General features: G+C 37.1%; 1 protein-coding gene across 1 annotated transcript in view; it reads right to left on the reverse strand.

The window, feature by feature from the left end:
- Positions 1–3,594: 3,594 nt before the first annotated feature.
- The window catches only part of samd4a (sterile alpha motif domain containing 4A), a 50,086-nt gene continuing 32,887 nt past the window's right edge, over positions 3,595–20,793 (reverse strand). The window contains exons 5-14 of the mRNA XM_016492398.1: positions 17,200–17,454; positions 16,918–17,027; positions 15,517–15,603; positions 14,614–14,845; positions 14,241–14,326; positions 13,283–13,395; positions 11,492–11,690; positions 9,820–9,946; positions 7,228–7,311; positions 3,595–4,518 (exon numbers count right to left, since the gene is read on the reverse strand). Coding sequence (XP_016347884.1) covers positions 4,490–4,518; positions 7,228–7,311; positions 9,820–9,946; positions 11,492–11,690; positions 13,283–13,395; positions 14,241–14,326; positions 14,614–14,845; positions 15,517–15,603; positions 16,918–17,027; positions 17,200–17,454 — 1,322 coding nt within the window. The 3' untranslated portion in view covers positions 3,595–4,489. The remainder of the gene's footprint in view (positions 4,519–7,227; positions 7,312–9,819; positions 9,947–11,491; positions 11,691–13,282; positions 13,396–14,240; positions 14,327–14,613; positions 14,846–15,516; positions 15,604–16,917; positions 17,028–17,199; positions 17,455–20,793) is intronic.

Genomic DNA, 20,793 nt, shown 5'->3' on the forward strand with positions numbered 1-20,793 from the left:
CACTCGTTTTCTCAGATGCTTTCAGAAAAAGGTTCCCAAAAAAAAGTTACTGGGTTAATCTTTTTCACGTTTCCTTGGTTGGTAGATGCACCGGGGACCTGATTATAGCACTTAAAACCTGGGAAAGTCAGATTTTCATGATATGTCACCTTTAACTTCCACAAAAAAAAATCACTTTCTAATTCTTTCCCATATTTTCCATTAACAACACTGCCCATCTGTGTGACACTTTCATTGGCTCATCATAAATTAGATCATAAAACAGCGAGTTGAGTGACTCAGCATTTTTCTGTACATTTTTTTTCACAGAAAGCCACGCCTCTTGGCAATAAAAATCAGTCTCGAGCTCTCTGATTGGTTGAAACCGAGAGGCGGCAGTAAATTCTTCGCAGACTCATGTGGTTAGTTACTCTGAATATAACAGCTGCTTTGAAATGAGAGCAACACATTGCGTCCTTTTCAAAAGTTACTCTTTAATACTTTTCGTCTGTGGTTATTACAAAGATGTCAAGCATTTAACACAGACCCAATGAAACCGACAAAAACATTCAGTTGGCGTACAGAACATCACAGACACACACACAAACAGTACTATAATCTCCCATTAACGTACAAAAACACACACAAGGCCACGAAACAAAGAGGGAAAGAGATTACAGAATCCCTCTCTTTATTGACTAAAGTCATGTTTATTTCAGTAAAGATGTTTGAAACCTGTGCTAAGATGAGCAGAGACGTAACACGAGCTGTGACGCCTCACAGGAAACAGGAAGTGGAAAAACAGCCTCTGTGCATCCATGTTATGATGCAACTAAGAAAGTATATGTACAAGTTACAAGACAATCCGGTTTCTCACCTGGATACACGTACAGTGTCACACTCGCACACATACAAACAAAAATATATACACATCTCTGTGTTGTACATACAGATATAATCATAACTTCATAACAGCACTTAAGTACCTAAAGCATACAGATCCCCATGAACTACCAGCACGCTCCTCTCGAGCAAAGAATCAGCTCGTATGGACTTTGTATGATTTGAAGTTTCGACTATCAATGCGTCTTGCTTACCTCTATATTTTAGAGCCATATAAAATCATTTACATTTGGGGTAAATGTCTGAATACAAAAAAGGCACTGCCATTTGTTATTCTAGATATGACTTCCCAGCCTCTTGCATGCATCTCTAAAATATAAATTACCTTTTTTTTTTCGTGTTTTGTTTGATTTTTTCGCGGTTTTTATTTGGTTTTATCGTTTCATAAACATAAGATTCTTTTCAAATATATATTTTTATATATGTATATGTACGTCAGCCTGCAGTCAATACAGGACATCGGCTCTTGAAAATAAAATGCTAAGAAGATCAAAGACCCTTCAGAATAAATGGGAAAAAAACAAATCAAATAAAAATCAAATCAAATCGATCAGCATCTGAGTTTCAATATGCTAACGGCCAAAACCTTCTACAAAACAATGCAACAAAAAAAGGTATCGTCAACGCTAAAACGCTAGTTTTATTTTAATTTTTTCGGAATACCAAGGCAGCATGTAAATGTTAACACTGTTACAGCATTGTAATTTTGCTGCATGTTTGCAGTCAAGCGCATTTGCAAAAAAATTAAGTAAAGCTTGCTCGCAATGAGGGAACGAATCTGAAAAACATTTAAACAAACCAGAGCTGAATAAGCATCATTCTTCGTTATCCAATCACAAGCGAGCAGCATTCTTCGTAAAGAACTACGCAATGACGCTACGCCGTAAGTATTTGGCATTAAACGCCGTAACAGCTGAGGTGAAAAACAGCAACAGAATAACAGCGAAATCTAAAAAAACACACACTTGGCTCTTTGTTTTACACCGTGTAACAATATAAAAAACATTTTCCTTAAAATTCAAAATAAACTAGGCAGAGTTAGCAAAATATAAGCATTTATAGATACAAGAAAGAAAGGAAACAGCAATATTAAAACAACATAAAAAAAACTGATATGTCTTTTGACTATCAGGTACGTTTTTTTAGATAACAAATAATGCAGATTGGGAAAACAAAACGTCAAAAAAAACTAGGTTGTTATTTGAGATGTACTTATGGTTACCAGCCATAGCAAAAAGTTAATACACAAGGTATCTTAAATAATACATCTAATGAATACAATAACCTCTGCATCAATAATAGAAAAGAATAAATAATCATTTGAATCTGCTAATTGTTTTCAAATGGCAGTGATGAGTGGCTTAATACACACAAATAAATGCACCTCTAGAAACAAGATGCACAAGATGCCACATGACGGTTTGCTAACATGCTTGTAAAACACCGGCTACCATTCCGTTTAAGGCATTTCATGCACTTTAAAAGCACTAGTTTGGAGGCACCAAGTCACTTATGAAGCCGACACACTGCATAGTCAACATTCTTTCTTTTAGGCAGCTTGAACCCTGTCAGTCGCCACTCAACGGATGCCAAAGTGCCTCTTTACTGTCCGTTTGATCATGATTGGTTTCTTTGGATAAGCCAAAAAGCATAAAACACTTGAGGTGTGGGTAGGTGCGTCAAGTTGTAGGCCGGCGAATACGGGAATTGTGGGAGATTTGGAGGAGAGGGCGGAGTTTGTTAGTCCAGTTCCTCTTTCCGGGACCCCCAGTTCCCCCTCAGCCCTATGATTCACACCGTGTTGCTGATGAAGAGTCTATTGCACGTTATTGCAAATTCACTTTTGATGGTTTCAGCAAGGATTCACAGCACCAAGGGCAGGAAAAGCAAAGTTATTATAGGAAAAACTCTAAATAAGATACATTAACAATCATTGAACACCCTCATAAAGGGACTTTAATGTCCTGGATTAAAACAATTAAAGCAAAAAAAAAAAAAAACTTTCAGACCCTTCCCATGCAGAAAATCAGATCAGAGTCCAAAACTAAAAGCTCATTTCTTATTGTAAACGTTCTACTTTTAATACCTGGCATGATTAACTAATGGCTGATATTAAGACAGTACTGTAAAAAAAATAAAAAATAAAGACTCTAGCCTCACTTATTTCACCACATGATGGCGCTCTGTACTAGAAACGGGTGCATTAGTGTTTTTTCCTCATGTGACAAACTGTATATTTCTCCCTGCTGCTCCAACAGTCTACGGACACAGTGTACCACGCATGTGATATCCCAAATACACAGAAACCAACTGAAAACATCCATACGACACCTATAATCGAACCAAAATCACCAAACGATCAATCTACGGCTGTGCATTTACAGATTAAAAAAAATTAAATGCATAAAAAAATAGTTGTGTATCTGAACGAACATCATTCATGAAGTTGTGCACGTCTCCCAATCATGTTTATCCTTTCAGACACAAATACAAGGTCTGTTTAACACATTTTACCATGTTTACCACAGATTTTCCACTAAAAATAGTTAATATATGCATATCATATTTATTTAAATTAACTTAATTTTAATTTTATTTAAATATATTTTTAACATTTTATTTATATTTTAATTACATTTATTAAAATATAAATAAAATATAAAAAATTATAGATATTTAAAAAAAATATTACTATATATATATATCTGCATATTCTGTCTGGATCTGCGCACCTCACCTCACCTCTGACCTCCATGTTCACCTGCTCCTCTTCAACTTTTCCATCTACTTGCATTTGCTGGCATTTCTCCTGTATTCCACTTCTCTGACCTCCTGATCTCCCTCGACCGTTCCTTACGTCAGAATCCATGTACGACATTCCTCGCTCCCTCTACAGACCCTTCCACTGACATCACTTCCTGTTTCCTTTCCCATCGCTGCTCTCACGTTCCCTCTCTTTCTTCTGAGTACCATCCGTAGCTCTGACTGTCATTGTACTGTAGTGTTGTAAATCAGCTTTCCTGCTGGCACAAATGAAAACTAGAACAACAAAACAGTGAATACAAACGCAATTGTAAACTACGAAGCCATTTAGGAACCTAAAGCTGTACACCGTCCTCAGAACACTCGCACCTGAAAAAAAATGACTTCGAACATGCTCTAACGTAATATTTTTAGCATCTGCACAGAGGCACAGAAATCGAATCTGCAACTACGTCTTGATCTGGTTTCGTCTGCTGGCTGGTTTGGATTTTGTGACGTCCCGGACAGCCACCTGAACGCTTTGAGTTGTCGGACCCCCTCTAATGGCCTGTCGACACGTAGACCCTTTGCGGCGTTCTTCTAAGGAAGTGTTGAAGATGTGATTTTCTCCCAAACTCCAATGTAAACACGCTGAAGTAGTCATGGTGACAGATCTTGCTTGTGTTAAGCCTTTCAGAAAATAGTGAATGGCACTGTGTAGACCACGCCCCACCTCTCCTATTGGCTATTTGGTGTTGGAAGGTGAGCAGGTGGAGGGTTATAGGCAGAGGGTCTCGTGACCTCGTGATGACCTTTCACCCTGCTGCCAGGCATGCCGTCTCCCTGTGCTCCCTCTTTTCTTCTCTCAGATGGTTGAAGTTCGATCAACGCCATCTATGGAAACAAGTGACATCGTGACATTGACACAATCAAGTGCAACTCTGGAACACTTCGAGAACCTTTCACCCAAACATGAACATTTTGTCATCTTGTATTCTTTCACATGTACACCCCTGTCAAAAGTTTGGGTCGGTAAGATTTGTAATGTTTTTTAAAGCCTCTTATGCTGACCAAGGCTGGATTTATTGTTAAAAAATAGAACAGTAATATTGTGAAACTATTTTTGTGTGTACTATTTAAGAAAACTTTTCTACTTGAATATATTTTAAAATGTCATTTATTCCTGTGATGGTAATAAAGCTGAATTTTCAGCATCATTACTCCAGTCTTCAGAGTCACATGATCCTTCAGAAATCATTCTAATATGCTGATTTGGTGCTTAATAAGCATTTCTTATTATTATCAATGTTGAAAACTATGGAAGCCCATTTCCGCCACTGAACAAAAAAATGTAAAAAAAACCCCCAAAAAAACGGTAATTGTGACTTCTCACAATTCTCACTTTTTTTCTCGCAATTGCGAGTTTATATCATGCAATTCTGAAGTCAGAACTGTGTGATCCAAATTGCCAATTATGACTTTTTTTCTCTGAATTGCAAGTTTATTGAGATATAAACTCGCAATTCTGAGAACATAGTCTTCTTGTCTCCTCAGAATTGGACTTTATTTCTCGCAATTGTAAGTTTATATCCCGCAATTCTGACTTTATTTCCCACTATTCTGACTTTAGAACAAGCAATTGAGAGTTTATATCAGGCAATTCTGAGAAAAAAAGTCCGAATTGTGAGATAAAAAGTCACAATTACCTTTTTTATTCAGTGGTGGAAACGGGCTTCCATAGAGAACAGTTATGTCACTTTTTATCAATTTAATGCACCCTTGCTGAACAAATGTATTAATTTCTTAAAAAAATACGTACTGAGCTGAAACCTTTAAATGGTATTGTAACTTTACAATATTGAAAATATTCAAATGAAAATATCAAGCAATTATCCCAGTTGAATAAAAGTACATTTTTTCAAAACAAAAAAACTTGTTTAACTTACTAGAAAATATTAAGCACTTAATGCGTCCTTGAATAAAAGTATTCATTAAATCTTGAATGGTATAACCAAGTATACCATTCATTTTGAATGGTAGTGTAACTTATATAACTTACTAGAAAGTATCGCACAGGACTTCTGGGAAGCCTCTGAGTGACTCAAAAAAACTCAATGAATCGTTTTTTTTTTTTTTTTTTGCTTCTGGTTCATTTAAAATGAATTGGACTTCCCGACCGAACAGTTTCACAGAGCAAGCTGTCTCATTTTGCGTAATGAGGACACACAAAACTCCCAGGCAGGCTGCTGACCAGAGGAGGTGGAGGTCCTGAGGGGGGGAAAGACTAGGGGTACGCTGCCACAAGAACACTACGGGCTCTGTTGGCAGCTGTGGAGCGAGCGGGGCATTCCTGAGCTCACCGCAGAGCTGCCCACTGCTTCTGCCCGTCTCCCTGATTCAGCCTGTCTGCCTGCCTCTCTCCTGTCTGTCTCCCTGCACTCCCCCAACACAAAGCTGTGCTTGTCCAGCACCGAGCCCACTGCACTGAAAGCCTCTGTGTCAGGCCTGAGAGAAAAAACACTCTATGCAAAGAAAACCTCCACTTCACATGGGAATGCTCACTGCATTGATCCCGCGACGTGTGGATAGAAAGTAACACTCCTTTCTGTGTGAAACTGATAGTCACAATATTTTCTCTTTTGAAGATTGTTGTGTCTGAAGAGTCGTCTAAAGCTCCCACCAAAGAAACACCCCAAAAAGTTCAATTAAAATGTTGCGGAGAAGAAAAAAATGTCATCCCTTGAACATTTTCAAAGGAAAACGAAGGACTTCAAAAGGCTTTTTGACCTTTTGAATGAGTGTTCGACGGGATGCTGCTAACAGAAACTGTCCTGTGGGGGGGGGGTTCATGATCCTGCCATGGTCAGCATAAATCCAAACCGTTTCCTCAAATTCCGTTCTCATGGATTGGGGATAAAATCAGACGCAATCCTAAAAACATCCTTATTCATCAGCTCGTACCAAAAGACCGAGTACTGAGTATTCAGATATTAAAACGTGAAAATATCATCTGACAGACTGCTTAACTACTACTAGACAAGTAGTTTCTGTTTTCAGCGATGGACATGTTAATATCTTTACATCATTTTTTGAAAGAAGTTTTTATGCTTGCCAAGGGTGCATTTATTTGATAAAAAATAAAACTGTAAAACAGTAATATTGTGAAATATTAGTTTAAAACAACTGTTGTTGTTATTGTAAGAAATATTAAAATGCAATTTATTCCTGTGAAGGCAAAGCTGAATTTTCAGCATCATTACTCCATTCTTCAGTGTCACATGATCCTTCAGAAATCATTCTAATAAAGCTATTTTGTGCTCAAGAATCATTTCTTATTATTATCAATGTTTAAAACAGTTGTGCTGCTTAGTATTTTTGTGGAAAATGGGATGTGATTCTTTGATGAATTGAAAGTTCAAAACACTTCAAATAGAAATTACAATAAATGTCTTTCCTCTTACTTTTGACCAATTTAATGCATCCTTCCTGAATAGAAGTATTAATTTCCTTCAAAAAAAAAAACCCAAAATAAGTTGATGTCATTTTCATTTTTGGGTGAACTAAGTGCAGTATTTATAACTTGAGCAAGAAGTGGACACGTACCTCCCAGAGCGTGTTCAGTCATGCTGAGACACAGAGACTCCAGACGGTTATTGATGTCAGGCTCAGTCACAGGCACCTGTAAATCTGCAAAATGACAAACAAACTGAGTCAACTTCAACAAGTTATGACAATACACAACACATAACAAGCCAAGTGAGGGCTACATGACACTGACTGATGTCTTGATATACCAAACATAGAAAGAAAGTGTTTATTTGTGGTTGCCTCACAGAAACAGTAGATAACAACAGCAAATCTGTAAATGGGAACAGCACAAAATGCAGGCCAGATTTGAACCTGAATCTATGATCTATCTTTTTATCAGATAGTTCACAAAAAAAATTGGCTAAAACTTTACTTGCGCTCAGGTCATCCAAGATGTAGATGAGTTTGTTTCTTCATGGGAATAGATTTGGATAAATGTAGCATTACATCACTTTCTCACCACCACTGGATGCTCTGCAGTGAATGGGTGCCGTCAGAATGAGAGTCCAAACAGCTGATAAAAACATCACAATAATCCACAAGTAATCCACACCACTCCAGTCCATCAATTAATGTCTTGTGAAGCTAAAGTTGTGCATGTAAAAAACAAATCCACCATTAAGACCTTTTTTTGATGGCACCCATTCACTGCAGATATTTCTCCAAATCTGTTCAGAAGAACAAACAAACGCATCTTCATCTTGGGTGGCCTAAAATAAATTCAAAGTAAATTTAAATTTTTTGGTGACTATTCCTTTAAATGAAGCATTCCCTTGAAGCAATCAGGGGCTAAGAGTTTTGCTCAGAAGCAAAATGGATAAAGATCACCCTTGCTTGGTTTAAACCATTAACCTTAACAGTTACTAGCCCAGACCTTATAAATTTAATTTCATTCTCTTTTGACCAATAACACACACAGATGTTGACCAGCAAGAGAAAAAAGGCAAACAAAGATGCATTTCAAACCTCTCAGAGGTCTCATTCACATCTTAGTCACCATACGGCAACTGATCAATAGTTAAAAATTGCGACCTCAATTTTCAAAATTATGCTTGCAAATTGCACTGAACTGATTGTGAACCGATCGTGTTCATAGTTCCCTCAGTAGTACACTGGCCTACAGTGTGAGCTCTGTTCTAAAGAGAAGCTTCAGTCTCAGTGGGGCAGAGTCTGACTGCTCAAGGCTCCTGCAGCGCTGCTCGGGCTGGGCCGGCCCTTACTGTGCTCGTCTTTAGCTGAGTCAACAGCAAACGGGCCTTTGAAAATCCCTTGTGGGAAGGAAGAGCTGAGTTAGGCAACCAGTGGCTGGACGGAACAGCAACCTGCTATTTTTAAGCAGAAAATCCTGTAAGGCCCGTCAAGTCTCTCTCTCACAGTGCTCCCCTCTTTGTTGCCTTTGAATTAATCAAGGCGTTAATGTGAACACATTCGGATGGGCGGCAATGAGAACACAAGGGGGAATGAGTCGGAGAGAGAAAGTGGAAGGCATGCTGCACAAAGAAAGTCATTGTAACATGCAACCTAGCACACAAAAACACTGTACACTCTCTTGTGCACAGCATCTCTTTCTTCTCCGAAAGGTGTCGAGTATTTCTGTAAATCCATGAGAACGGAGCAAACTAAAGGAAGTGAGTTTCAGCTGCAGTCAGAGCGGAGCCACAGACAGAGAGGAACTGAATGTGTGTCAGTGGAGCATGCAGCACAGAGAAGCCGGAAAAGATTTGCTTTAAATGTGACATGTCTCAAGGTCTTTCTGACCACTAAGAAATATTTGATGTTTCTTTTTTTTTTTTTTGACAAAAGTCATTTTCTATGCTTCTGTAGTGTTTTATTTTACCAAAGAAATATATTTATAATCAGCATGTTGAATGAAATTATAAATCTTTATAATGCACAAAAATCAGGAAAAGCTGTCCTCACGCTTCAGATATCCAGACCACAAAAGTCTATCAAAAATATATATTTTATTATTATTAATAATATTATTTTCTTTATAATGAAAAATTTTGGATATTATATATTAATAAAAAAATAAAAAAAATAAAATAAATATATATATATATATATATATATATATATATAATAAATCGAAATAAAATATCAACTAATATTTTAGATGTCAAACATTGTAAACATTTTTCAACAACTCAAACATGATTAAAAACATGTTATTAAGTAATAGGCTAGTTAACAGATAAAAAAATATTTTATTTTTTTTTAGTTTTTTGATGACATTTTCTATTCTAAGATGGTTTAAAGGGAGGTTAGTACAAAGGTCTAGTTTAGGAAAAATGTGCATTTACAAATATTTTTTAAAGCAGCACAATGAACCGCACACTTGAACATTTATTACTGATTTTCATGCACGGCAATAAATAAATATATAAATAAATGAATAAATAAACAGTCCAATTGAAGAGACAAAGTTTAAGGTCATTAACAAGCATTTTTACCTCCAAGCTCCTTAATTGTAAGGAATTTTTTTCAAAATGTTGCCTCTTTTAAGTAATCTGGGGGGTTTTGTGTCAGAGATGATGTTACTTCTGCTTTGCCTGAGCAGACTGTGAGTTAAACATGATGAGTGTGTTTTGAGTTCTGGTCTCTTACCTGTTTGCTGGAACATGGCCATGGTGTGTGGGTTGGTGTGGACGGGTAGTGATCGAGTCCTCTGAACTGAGCTGTGAGTGCGGCTGGGCATGCTGTTACTGCCCCCTGGATTGGCAAACCACAAACCCTACCACAAAAACACACATGCCAGCCAAATTACATCTGTGCTCATGTTCATTAAACTGATGGATAATACATGAAAAACAGTTACACCTGATTATGAAGCCTTTTATTGTTCTAAACATCAAATGACTAGTAATGAAAACAAATCCTTTCTCATTCATTCAGTGTTAAACATATTTTTCTTCTATAAAATTCCTCTATATACAAATGAATCTAACAAAAACATATCCATGTCATTTCACCATAATACAATTATATGTATATATATATATATATATATATATATATATATATACACACACACAAAATATTTTTTGTAATTCATGCATATGAAGAAAAATGGTTGTATTACAATAATGAGAATAATGGGAATTACAAAACAGTAATGCAAAAAAGCAGATTGCAATTTCAGGTAAATGTTTAATTGTCATAAAGATAATGTTACAGTGCCCAAAAATAACCCATCATGGTACACACAACTATATTTAAATTAAATTAAATATAAAAAATATTATGTGTGTGTGTATATATATATATATATATATATATATATATATATACACACACACATAATATTTTTTATATTTAATTTAATTTAAATATAGTTGTGTGTACCATGATGGGTTATTTTTGGGCACTGTAACATTATCTTTATGACAATTAAACATTTACCTGAAATTGCAATCTGCTTTTTTGCATTACTGTTTTGTAATTCCCATTATTCTCATTATTGTAATACAACCATTTTTCTTCATATGCATGAATTACTTACAACAATTGTGTAACTGTGTAAGTGATTCTCATTACTGTAATACACATTTTTTTTTATTTTTAAAATGTACGTCATACTTTTTTTGCATTATGGTAAGGAGAAATTTGGGACGGGGAAATTTGGGACTACATTTTTTTTTAGGGTGATGTATCACTCTGACAACTGATCATTTATTAGGATTCATCCATTAATGTAGTGATCTGATGTGAATAAGTTCTTCTAACCTGCATATCCGACTTTCATTCACTCTCTCTCTCACTCCCTTCATTTGATTCCCTCTCCCCCTTTCCTGGCCCTCCCGTACAGACGAGCAGGGAAAAACAGGAAATGCCTGTGCACTGTTCTCACTGCCTCTGACTAGCTCCCTCTCTCTCACTCTCTCTTTCTTTCTCTCCTCTTCTTCTCTCCTCCCTCCAGTTGCACTTCTCCCCACATATGACTCATCGGCTGTTTCGCGCACCTAACCCCACCGTCCACAGACTCTGAACCAGGGAGGCAGTTGGAACTTCCTCCCATTGTAAGCGTGCCTAGAAAAATGTTTGAGCAGACACGCAAGAATGCCAGGTTATCACTGCGCTTCCAAAACCCGATCCTCAGTTGTTCCATTCAACAGTGATGTAGGATTTCTGGAATGCTGTAAATCGCCTCCAGCTCCATCCACTTCAAAAACTAGAGCTCCCTTCAGTTTGAAGTGGTAATAGAGTCATTTACACTTCGGGTTGGGTGTTGTTGAAAGCCACCGTGAGGGCACTAGGGCACGTTTGTGAAATGACAGACCTGTCTTCCCTGCTTCAGGCCGGTAGGGGTGCTGCTGCCGCTTCGGGGGGTTGGTCCGAACAGGCCGGTGGTACCCAAAAGGATGGGTCTGACACCAGGCAAACTCCGCATCTGATACTGGCGCAAGTTCCTCCGAGTGGGAACACCGCTGCCTACGCATCCCGTGGTTGGGAGGGAGTTGGACTGACCGTAACGACTGCTGAAATGAAAAAAAAAAAAAAAAACAGACAGTCATAAAATACCACTCAGATACTCTGATGCTATTACAGAAAGAGAAAGCAACTTCAAAACTTGTAAAAATTTCAATCAAATGTATTATTATTTATATATATTAAAGGGGTCATATGATGCGATTTCAAGTTTTCCTTTCTCTTTGGAGTGTTACAAGCTCTTGGTGCATAAAGAAGATCAATATTATTTATATATTGAAATATAATACAGTATAATATATATGCAGAATTATTACATAATTTTTATACATAATTATTATAGTGTCATTAATTAACACACACACACATACATACATACAGCGTATTGAAATAAGTATTGAACACGTCACCATTTTTCTCAGTAAATTTATCTCTAAAGGTGCTGTTGACATGAAATTTTCACCAGATGTCGGTAACAACCCAAGTAATCCATACATGCAAAGAAAATGAAACAAACAAATTCAGAAATTAAGTTATGTGTAATAAAATAGAATGACACAGAGAAAAAGTATTGAATACATGAAGAAAGGGAGGTGCAAAAAGGCATGGAAAGCCAAGACACCAGATGAAATCTATCAGTAATTAGAAAGCAATCCTGCCCCTTGACAGTGGAAATTAATATTAGCTGATGAAGATGAAACAAGGGTGGATATTTCAGCAAGACAATGATCCCAAACACAGCCAAGGAAACTCTCAATTTGTTTCAGAGAAAGAAAGTAAAGCTGCTAGAATGGCCAGCCAATCACCTGACTCAAAGTAATAAATACATTTCAGTAAGCGTGTTCAATACTTTTTCTTTGTGTCATTATATTTTATTACACATAACTTAATTTCTGAAATTATTTGTTTTGTTTTATTTGTATGTATGGATTACTTGGGTTGTTACCGACATCTGGTGAAAATTTCATGTCAACAGCACCTTTAGAAATATATTTACTGAGAAAAATGGTGACGTGTTCAATACTTATTTTTGATTTTGGCAGCAGTAAAAAAACAAGAGTCTGTGTAGGAGGGTCTTTCTGTATTGACTTTGACAATGGGGGACTTTAAAGTTAAAAAGTTTGAAAACCACTGATGTAGAAGTCCATAATGCCTCATACTGTGGCATAAAATAGGAGATTCTTGTTGAGTATCATATGCTCTATTTTCGGGCCGTGATGTAATCCAGTAGGGAGTGACGGCAAACCGTGACTCATGGTCCTAAACACATCTGTGTGGTCTGTGGTTTTTGATCATCATTAAAGTATTAGTCCAATAAATAAAAACACAGATGGCAATAATTCTGACCTAAATCAATCAACGTGTCTGACAGAGTAAACCTCAAAATGACTGTTCTTGGCTAATGTCTGTTCTCAGTTCACTGCATGACGTAATTCGGTAAAACTTAAGCAACAAACCTGGTTTTGTCGGGAATCACTGCTCTGCTAATCAGATGGCAGCTGTCATAGTGAATAACTTCCACTGAATTTTATTTAATCATTTAGAAACATGTGAAGAATAATGCACAGTCAAATGTTCTAAACAGAATAAGGAGGTTAAATTGTGCTTTGGTTCTAACCATGACCTCCAAAATCCACTTTACCTTCTTCTCTGTCCTGTTAGGTCCAGGAGAGTTTTCCGTGAAATTGACCGGAACTGCACCTGCACCTGCTGCTTCCAAGACAACAACCTCTTCTTCTGTGTCTCTGTGAAGGACTGCGAGAGGTGGGAGACATCACAGCAGTGAGAGACTCAGCATTTCCATTCCAGCTCAACATACTTCACACCTCATAACTGATCACTCCAGAACTGTGCCTAACGGGACTATGTCTGCTTATTCTTAAATTTAGTGTGTAATTTGTTCAGAAGTTTCAATAATAAGGATAATACAAACCAGAAAAGGGAACTGTATGCTCGCCATCTGCTGACCTCAACAGTCTCACATGAGAAACTAAAACACTTTTTGTACTTTGATTTGGATAAAAGCACCTAACAAATGCCTTCAATTCACTAAACACTAATTTGATTTCATGACGTTTAAGTCTAATTTCTCAGAGACACTGGAGTCAAATCTGGAGTCTTCCTGATAAGAAGATGATATATATTAGTATATTTATAATAATAGTATTTATTAATATTTTGAATTATATTTATTTTTATATTATCAGTTTTTATTTATTAATTTTTTTTCTTGTGCTTTCATTTTTAATATTTCCATTTAGCTGTATTTTATTTTTATTTATGCTTTAGTTTTAGTAAATTTAATGTTTCGACTTAAACTTATGACAGTTGGCTGCCAAGGCAACATTTCTAATTTTCATTTAAGTTATTTCAGCTTTACTTTAATTACCGTTTTGGTTAACAATAACAACACTAGTTCACTAACCATTTTACTTCCATTATTTGACACTTTTCTGAGTGGAACAGGATATTCAACAAGTAAGGACATGATTGTATCCAATGGGAATTATAAAAAGTGGATGAATTTTTCTCAATAAGACCAAGAACTTTCATGTATTAAGAAATTAATTAAAGGATACTTCAAGTTGATGAACACTCACCTCACGGATTAGGCACTTATCAATAAGCTGTAGGTAGGAACTAATGTTCTCCTCATCCGACCCTGAGACGAGGAGCTGTGTGCAAACTGTCACAAAAACAGAAAGAAAGAGTTAAAGTCACATATTTATATAAAAAAAAAAAAACTTCTTACACAATGCCAAACTATATTAGTTCAGCATGACTTTCAATCTCGTATAGTTATGGAAAACTCAGCAAGAGCTAAGGGAAGTAAATTACATGATCTCTATCTGACATCTTCTGACCCGTTTTTCTGTCCGTAAGATAAAGTTGTTTGGAAATGGAAAGTGGTGACCTAAACATTCCTAAAAGCCTCAAATGATTCTTAGATGACGAGAAGAGCAACGTTTGAACCTTTGCCCATGACGCGAGTGAACTGAGCAGGGATGTCTCCCTCGGCTATGAACGTGGAGCTGCCCTCCGTCTCTCCTCCACCCAGGTGGGAAGTGGCGATGCTGCTCTTCCTCTCAGCGCTCAGCAGGTGGTGCTGTGAAGACTCCTCTGTGCTGCAGGCTTTAATGGGCGTCGGGATGATCTGGTGGAGCTCCTGCAAAGGAGCACGTAGATTCCCTCCCTCCAAAATGTCCTGAAAGAGAGAGAGATGACAAATGAATGGATGCGAGCGTAGCTGTTATATTCAAGGTTGCGGTGCGGCATTATTTTGGACGCTTCCATAAATTCAGTACGGGCAACTGTCGGGTGTCGGGATATTTCAGACATGTAATGAGGCGGAAAATGACATGTGAGGACAAAATAAAGGTCTACCAAAAATACGAGCATGTTTGTTTCCCTGTCGCACGGTGCGACTCTTAACAGGGCCGACACATGCGGGACATTAAAACTTTAAATGGATTCAGCTATCAGGAGGAGGTGTCTGATTTCTGATGCTACAAATGCATGGAGATGGAAAGCTTGATGAAAAGGTTGCTCTGAAATTAGACATCTGGCTCCTTCCTGTCTCTTGTTGTTTCAAATACTGTGTCCTTGAATTAAATAGATGACATTTAATAATTAACACACATACAAATTGCATGTGAAAATGATAATGGCAGAGGTTTGGGCTTCAGAGTTGGTGTGGCACTGCAGTTAAAGATCAAGGCTGGAAACGGAAAGGTTGAAGGTTCAAACCCAAATCTGAAACAGTGAAAAAAGTATCCACAGTATGAATGACTGCAAATGTAAAGTTTAATAGGACTGTTCACAAAAACAAAGACTATGGGTTGAAATAAACTGAGATGGTGAAAGAGAGTCTCTGACCTTCTCCAAACAGCGTAGCATGTTTTGTCTGTCTTTCAGCTTCTGAATACTGATGATGATCTTGTGCCGTGCCCCTTTGGTGACTTGCTATATCAGAGAAAAACAAGATTTAAAACAAAATCTGACATGCTATATGACATAACAACAGATCTCATACTATGCAAAGCTGCTACAATATATAAAATGTAAAAATCTATATATGTACATACATGATGGAGACAATATATGATTCCCCTACAATAATAGCCACATTTCACACATAAAAACACACAAATTGCCATAAAATGTACTTTTCCAATGAGGCCCTGTATGTATTTTTCCACAAGTAATGGCCACCAAAATTACATGTCATTTGTCAGAAATTACCTGTAGCAGTGTCAAAAATACAGCAGGCTACACCTAGTTGTATGCACAAATTATTTGGAGCTAAATGTTGTTAGCAAACTAGCTAAATCAAGACATTGTAATTGATTTTCAACCCCTGCATCACATAAATAGCTAGAAGAGCCATTGAGTAACGGAGTCATTTGATTGGCTCAAACTCTCACAAGCATGTCTGTATCTTGTACATGCTAGAACCTCTCTGGCAATATTACTTGCTTTAATCATTTTTACACTGGAGATTTGCACAACTGATTTCCTTCATTAGTATTTTTGACTGAGCTTTGCCAAGACATGCAGAGAAAAAAACACAAAATGATTTAACTAAAACGAGTGAGCAAATTAATAATTATGGTTACACATTAAGGTGACCTTGTTACAGTGTAATTATATATTTAAGTACAGAGTAATTATAATTAACTACATCGACTTAGCATGTAATTACGTGCATGTAATTATGCATAATTTATTGTTGTTATAATAGTAAGTACATGTAACATGTTAACAAGGACACTGTAAAATAAAGTGTTACCTAGTGTGTTACCTATTATGTTTTATTACTTCATACTCTCGTTTTCATTAAATCTCTACCATGATTTACTAATTAGTTTCCTTGTTTTAATTAAATTAAATCATAGCTACAATTTACCTAAAATGAGGGAACAAAGGAATAAGTCATGGGAACAAATTCTTAATTTTTGGCTAATATGTCTATTCAAACTGATTAAAAATGGGGTGTCAATGGGGTGAGAAATATAAATGTAATACAAAAGGGAATGAATGTTTTATGTGCAAATGTTTTTTTCACAAACACCTCAAATTTGAATTGATTTCTCTAAATACAAGACTTATTATCTTACATCAGCTTGTAAAAACATCTTGAAAAATATCTTATAGTAAATGTAAAATCTTTTTTTTTTATTTTACGTGTTTAATTATTTATACTGGAATACGAGACAAAACTATTGAGTAAGAAAGTCATTTTTGCAGCCTAGCAATGAAAAGTATCAAAACACCAACCTGAGCTTCCAGCTGCTGCTCCGTCAGTGACAGCATCTCATCATAGGTCATGGTGGAGAAGAGTCCAGCGTACTTATGGAGACGCAGACTCTTTAGCCATGCTGGCACATCTGAGAGTGACATCACATTGTTTCAGATGAAAAGCAATGCAGGATCATTTTTCTTGTAAGTGACCTAGTTTTTAAAGCCCTGGCTCATCGTGACTAATTAGACCAATGAATTATTTTCAAGATCTGTTTAGTTGTCATAAAAATAGTCTACATAAACACTTCTGTGGCTCACCCCTCATCCCGCTGCCCTCCTCATGGAATGTACTTCGGACAGCAGCGTGTTCCTCCAGGTGCTCGCTGCCTCCGCTGCCCGAGGACGCCACGCTGCTCTGAGGAGAGATGGGGGCGTGGTCAGGGGCCGGCCCGCGGGGACGCAGGTCCTCCTGGGAGAGCCATCCGTGCCCCAGAGGCTGGTTAGATCCGCCGCTCATCGGAGGGGTCAGAGACACCGAACGCCGCAGAGGACTGTGCTGTCCACCCGACAGAACTGCGAGAAAAGAGACATGCGCCGTGAGATCGGGCCACAGGGATCTTCATAAACACAAACAAGTCAGGACTGTTATATTTATACAAAAGCTTTACATTTACAAGCTACGATTAGTAGCTCTGTTGTCACTAAGCAGACATAAGGGTGAACTTTTTAAAACATACTATTTTCTGTCTAGTCAGTGTGGACGATCAGGGGGTCGAGTAGTAGAGGGGTGGTCACGCTAGACTTTAAGCATGTGAAATTATTTTGGACTGCAGTGAATATGAGCAGCAGGATATGATTTCATATTCCAGGGCTATTTTGAATAATAAATAATAATGTATTCAAAATGTTATATCATTTAACATACCATCTACTCCATATTTGAGTGTCACAGCATAGCATGCAGCTCTTATTTTAAATGTAAGAAATTTATTACATTAATCAATTAGTGATTACAATACACTAGCTCTATTAACTCTGATTTTATAACTTTGAGAAAGTAATAATTGGAAAATAATTGCCAAATGATGAGATCACTTTAATATTGAATACATTTAAAGGTGACATATCATGAAAATCTGACTTTTCCAGGTTTTAAGTGCTATAATCAGGTCCCCGGTGCATCTACCAACCAAGGAAACGTGAAAAAGATTAACCCAGTAACTTTGTTTTAGTAAGCCTTTTTCTGCAAGCGTCTGAAAAAACGAGCGCGTCAGATTTTGCTCCCTTGGTGACGTGGCAAAGGGATCTCATTATAATATCACCGCCCCTTAATCTGTAAGTTTCCACCCATGGCACAGTCATTGTGTTTTCGCAAGCGACAACGGTGTACCAGTTCTAATGCCATGGCGAAAGTTTGAGCATAACATGCTAACTGTTCTGTCTTTGGCTGCACAGACGAGCACAGAACACTGTTTAGAGTCCCAGCCTCAGAGGAGACAAGAGAGCAGTGCATTTATTGATTTATTTACTGTATATTGCTGATGCCACACAGATCTAATATACACATGCGATTTATTTCCCTGCTGTTTATCTTCACAGACATAACCGACTGTTTTTGTAACTCGTGCGTGTTTTAACGTTATATATATAGACCCTAATTTTCAAGCAGACTCGTGTGTGGTTGGAATTTTTAATAACTTTCATGGCAAACATCTGAGACTAGTCTGACTAACAGCTTCTGTAGCTCTAAACTGCTTTAGCCAGCACAACCAACACAAGTTTATTTGTTTCCACTAAGGGAGGAAAACCTGGCAAACCAAACAAGCTGCGACTCTTTTCCATTGCACCTAATAAACAGGTGAGCCTGTCTTCCTCTTCTGGAACATTCGACCCCGTCACGGATGAGAGGAAAGAGGAAACAAACAGAGAACGAGATGGAGAAGATATGTTATGGGCCGTGTGGAGAGCGTTCTCTCCTCCTATATGCGGCTGTAAATATTTGGACTATATATAGGTCTTCGCGGGCTAGTTTAAAATAGGTGCCCAGCTAACATTACAAGTTCCAGTCCCTAAATATTAACCATTTTCCCTAAATACAAACCCCCACAAAGGATACCTTACAAGGGAAGAGCTGGGATGGTATGTGGTGCTTAGTTGGGGAGGTGAGAGGGTGTTTGTGTGGGTAAAGAAAGGACACAGGATGCTGTTCTAATTCAATTTACAAATGTTCATTGGTGAGTATGTGGAAAAAAATTCAAAGATGGTCTTATATATTACTAGATTTTATTCTCCTCTGTCAAGGAGACAAATATGTTTTTTATTGTCTTATCAATCATGATTAAAGCTTTGTTGTAAAGAAGTAAATTTACACCTGTATCACTTTGTTGATCTGATACCATGAATGGACCAAAATTACAATGAACTGAATCCTTCATTATAAAAGTATTATATTAATATATTTACATTATTAATTAATGAATTAAACAAAAACATATATAAATAAAGAAGCTAGCGCCAATTTCACCATCCACCTGATTCCCTACATGGACCAAAAATAACTGACTGAAGCCATCATTATAAAATGTAATGTATGCATATTATAATTTATAGTATTTCATTTGGATAAATTAATTAATTATTAAAAAATTATGTATACCATCTACTCTTATTTTAAATGGAAGACATTTAATACATTAATTCATCACTGATTACAATCCACTATATCCATGCTTTTCTCGCAGGCTTTGAGAAAGAAATAGCTGGAAAATTATTGCTATTGATGAGATAATTTAACTACAAAACAATTGAATTTTTTATTGTTAAAATAATGCACTTTTTATTGTTTACACCAGTGATGTTTTAGTATTATTTATATACTATTAAAGTTTACTTTTTAGTAATTTTGCCATGTGCTTTAGCCATTTTTTATTAGTGTAATTTGTATTTTGTTTTAATTAAATAACAGTTAAATTACATCACAGTTTTTGTTTTTGGTTGCACTGATTATTCTGTTAAAGGGGTCATATGATGCGATTTCAAGTTTTCCTTTCTCTTTGGAGTGTTACAAGCTGATTGTGCATAGATAAGATCCCTGAAGTTGCAAACACTAAAGTCTCAAAACCAAAGAGATATTCTTTATCAAAGTTAAGACTCTGCCACGCCCCCCTAAAACGGCTCGTTCTAACACACCCCCACATGTCTACGTCACTATGTGGAAATATTTGCGTAATGCCGCCCAAATGTTCACGCAAAGAAAGAAGGCGTGGCTTCAGTAACCGCAGTTAGCGTTGAAGCAGCCATGTCAGGGAGACGCTGTGTGTTTCTAGGCGAAAGCAAAAGCACTTTATTTGGCCTTCTGAAAGTAGATGCATTTAGGAATCTTTAAGATTACTTACAACAGAACAGCAATGCATTTTATGGACGACCGTTTCTTGAACCTAGGAGAGGAGGTAATTCTGACTTTGCTATGACAATCTGGCGCTTCTGAATCAGCTACTGTAAGTATGTTTTGTTATTAGTTTAAGTATTTGCTATTGACTGTTCAAATGCGAAGTTTTGTGCATCGAGAGAGAGAGAGAGAGAGAGAGGGGGTGGGTCACATCACAGTGGAGTCAGCTGTCTTAACCGCGGCTTGTGTACTGCATCATTACTGTGTCTATTCCCCTTTCGGGCTTGAACTGATGGTAAAACTAATAACATTATTTACTGTCTTTACATTTATGGTAAGGGGCGTTACATTTCCGACAAGTGCTTGCGGTGTTCGGCCAATCAAAATGCACTGGGTCAGCTGGCCAATCAGAGCAGACTGCACTTGTCGGAAGGAGGGACTTTGTAGAAAACGAAGCATTTGAGAGAGGCGGGGCATAGAGGACCTACAATAATGTACAGTATTTGAAAAAGAATGTGTTTTTT

This window comes from Sinocyclocheilus anshuiensis, unplaced genomic scaffold, assembly GCF_001515605.1.
Source record: "Sinocyclocheilus anshuiensis isolate Anshui unplaced genomic scaffold, SAMN03320099.WGS_v1.1 scaffold222, whole genome shotgun sequence".
NCBI classification, from domain to species: domain Eukaryota; kingdom Metazoa; phylum Chordata; class Actinopteri; order Cypriniformes; family Cyprinidae; genus Sinocyclocheilus; species Sinocyclocheilus anshuiensis.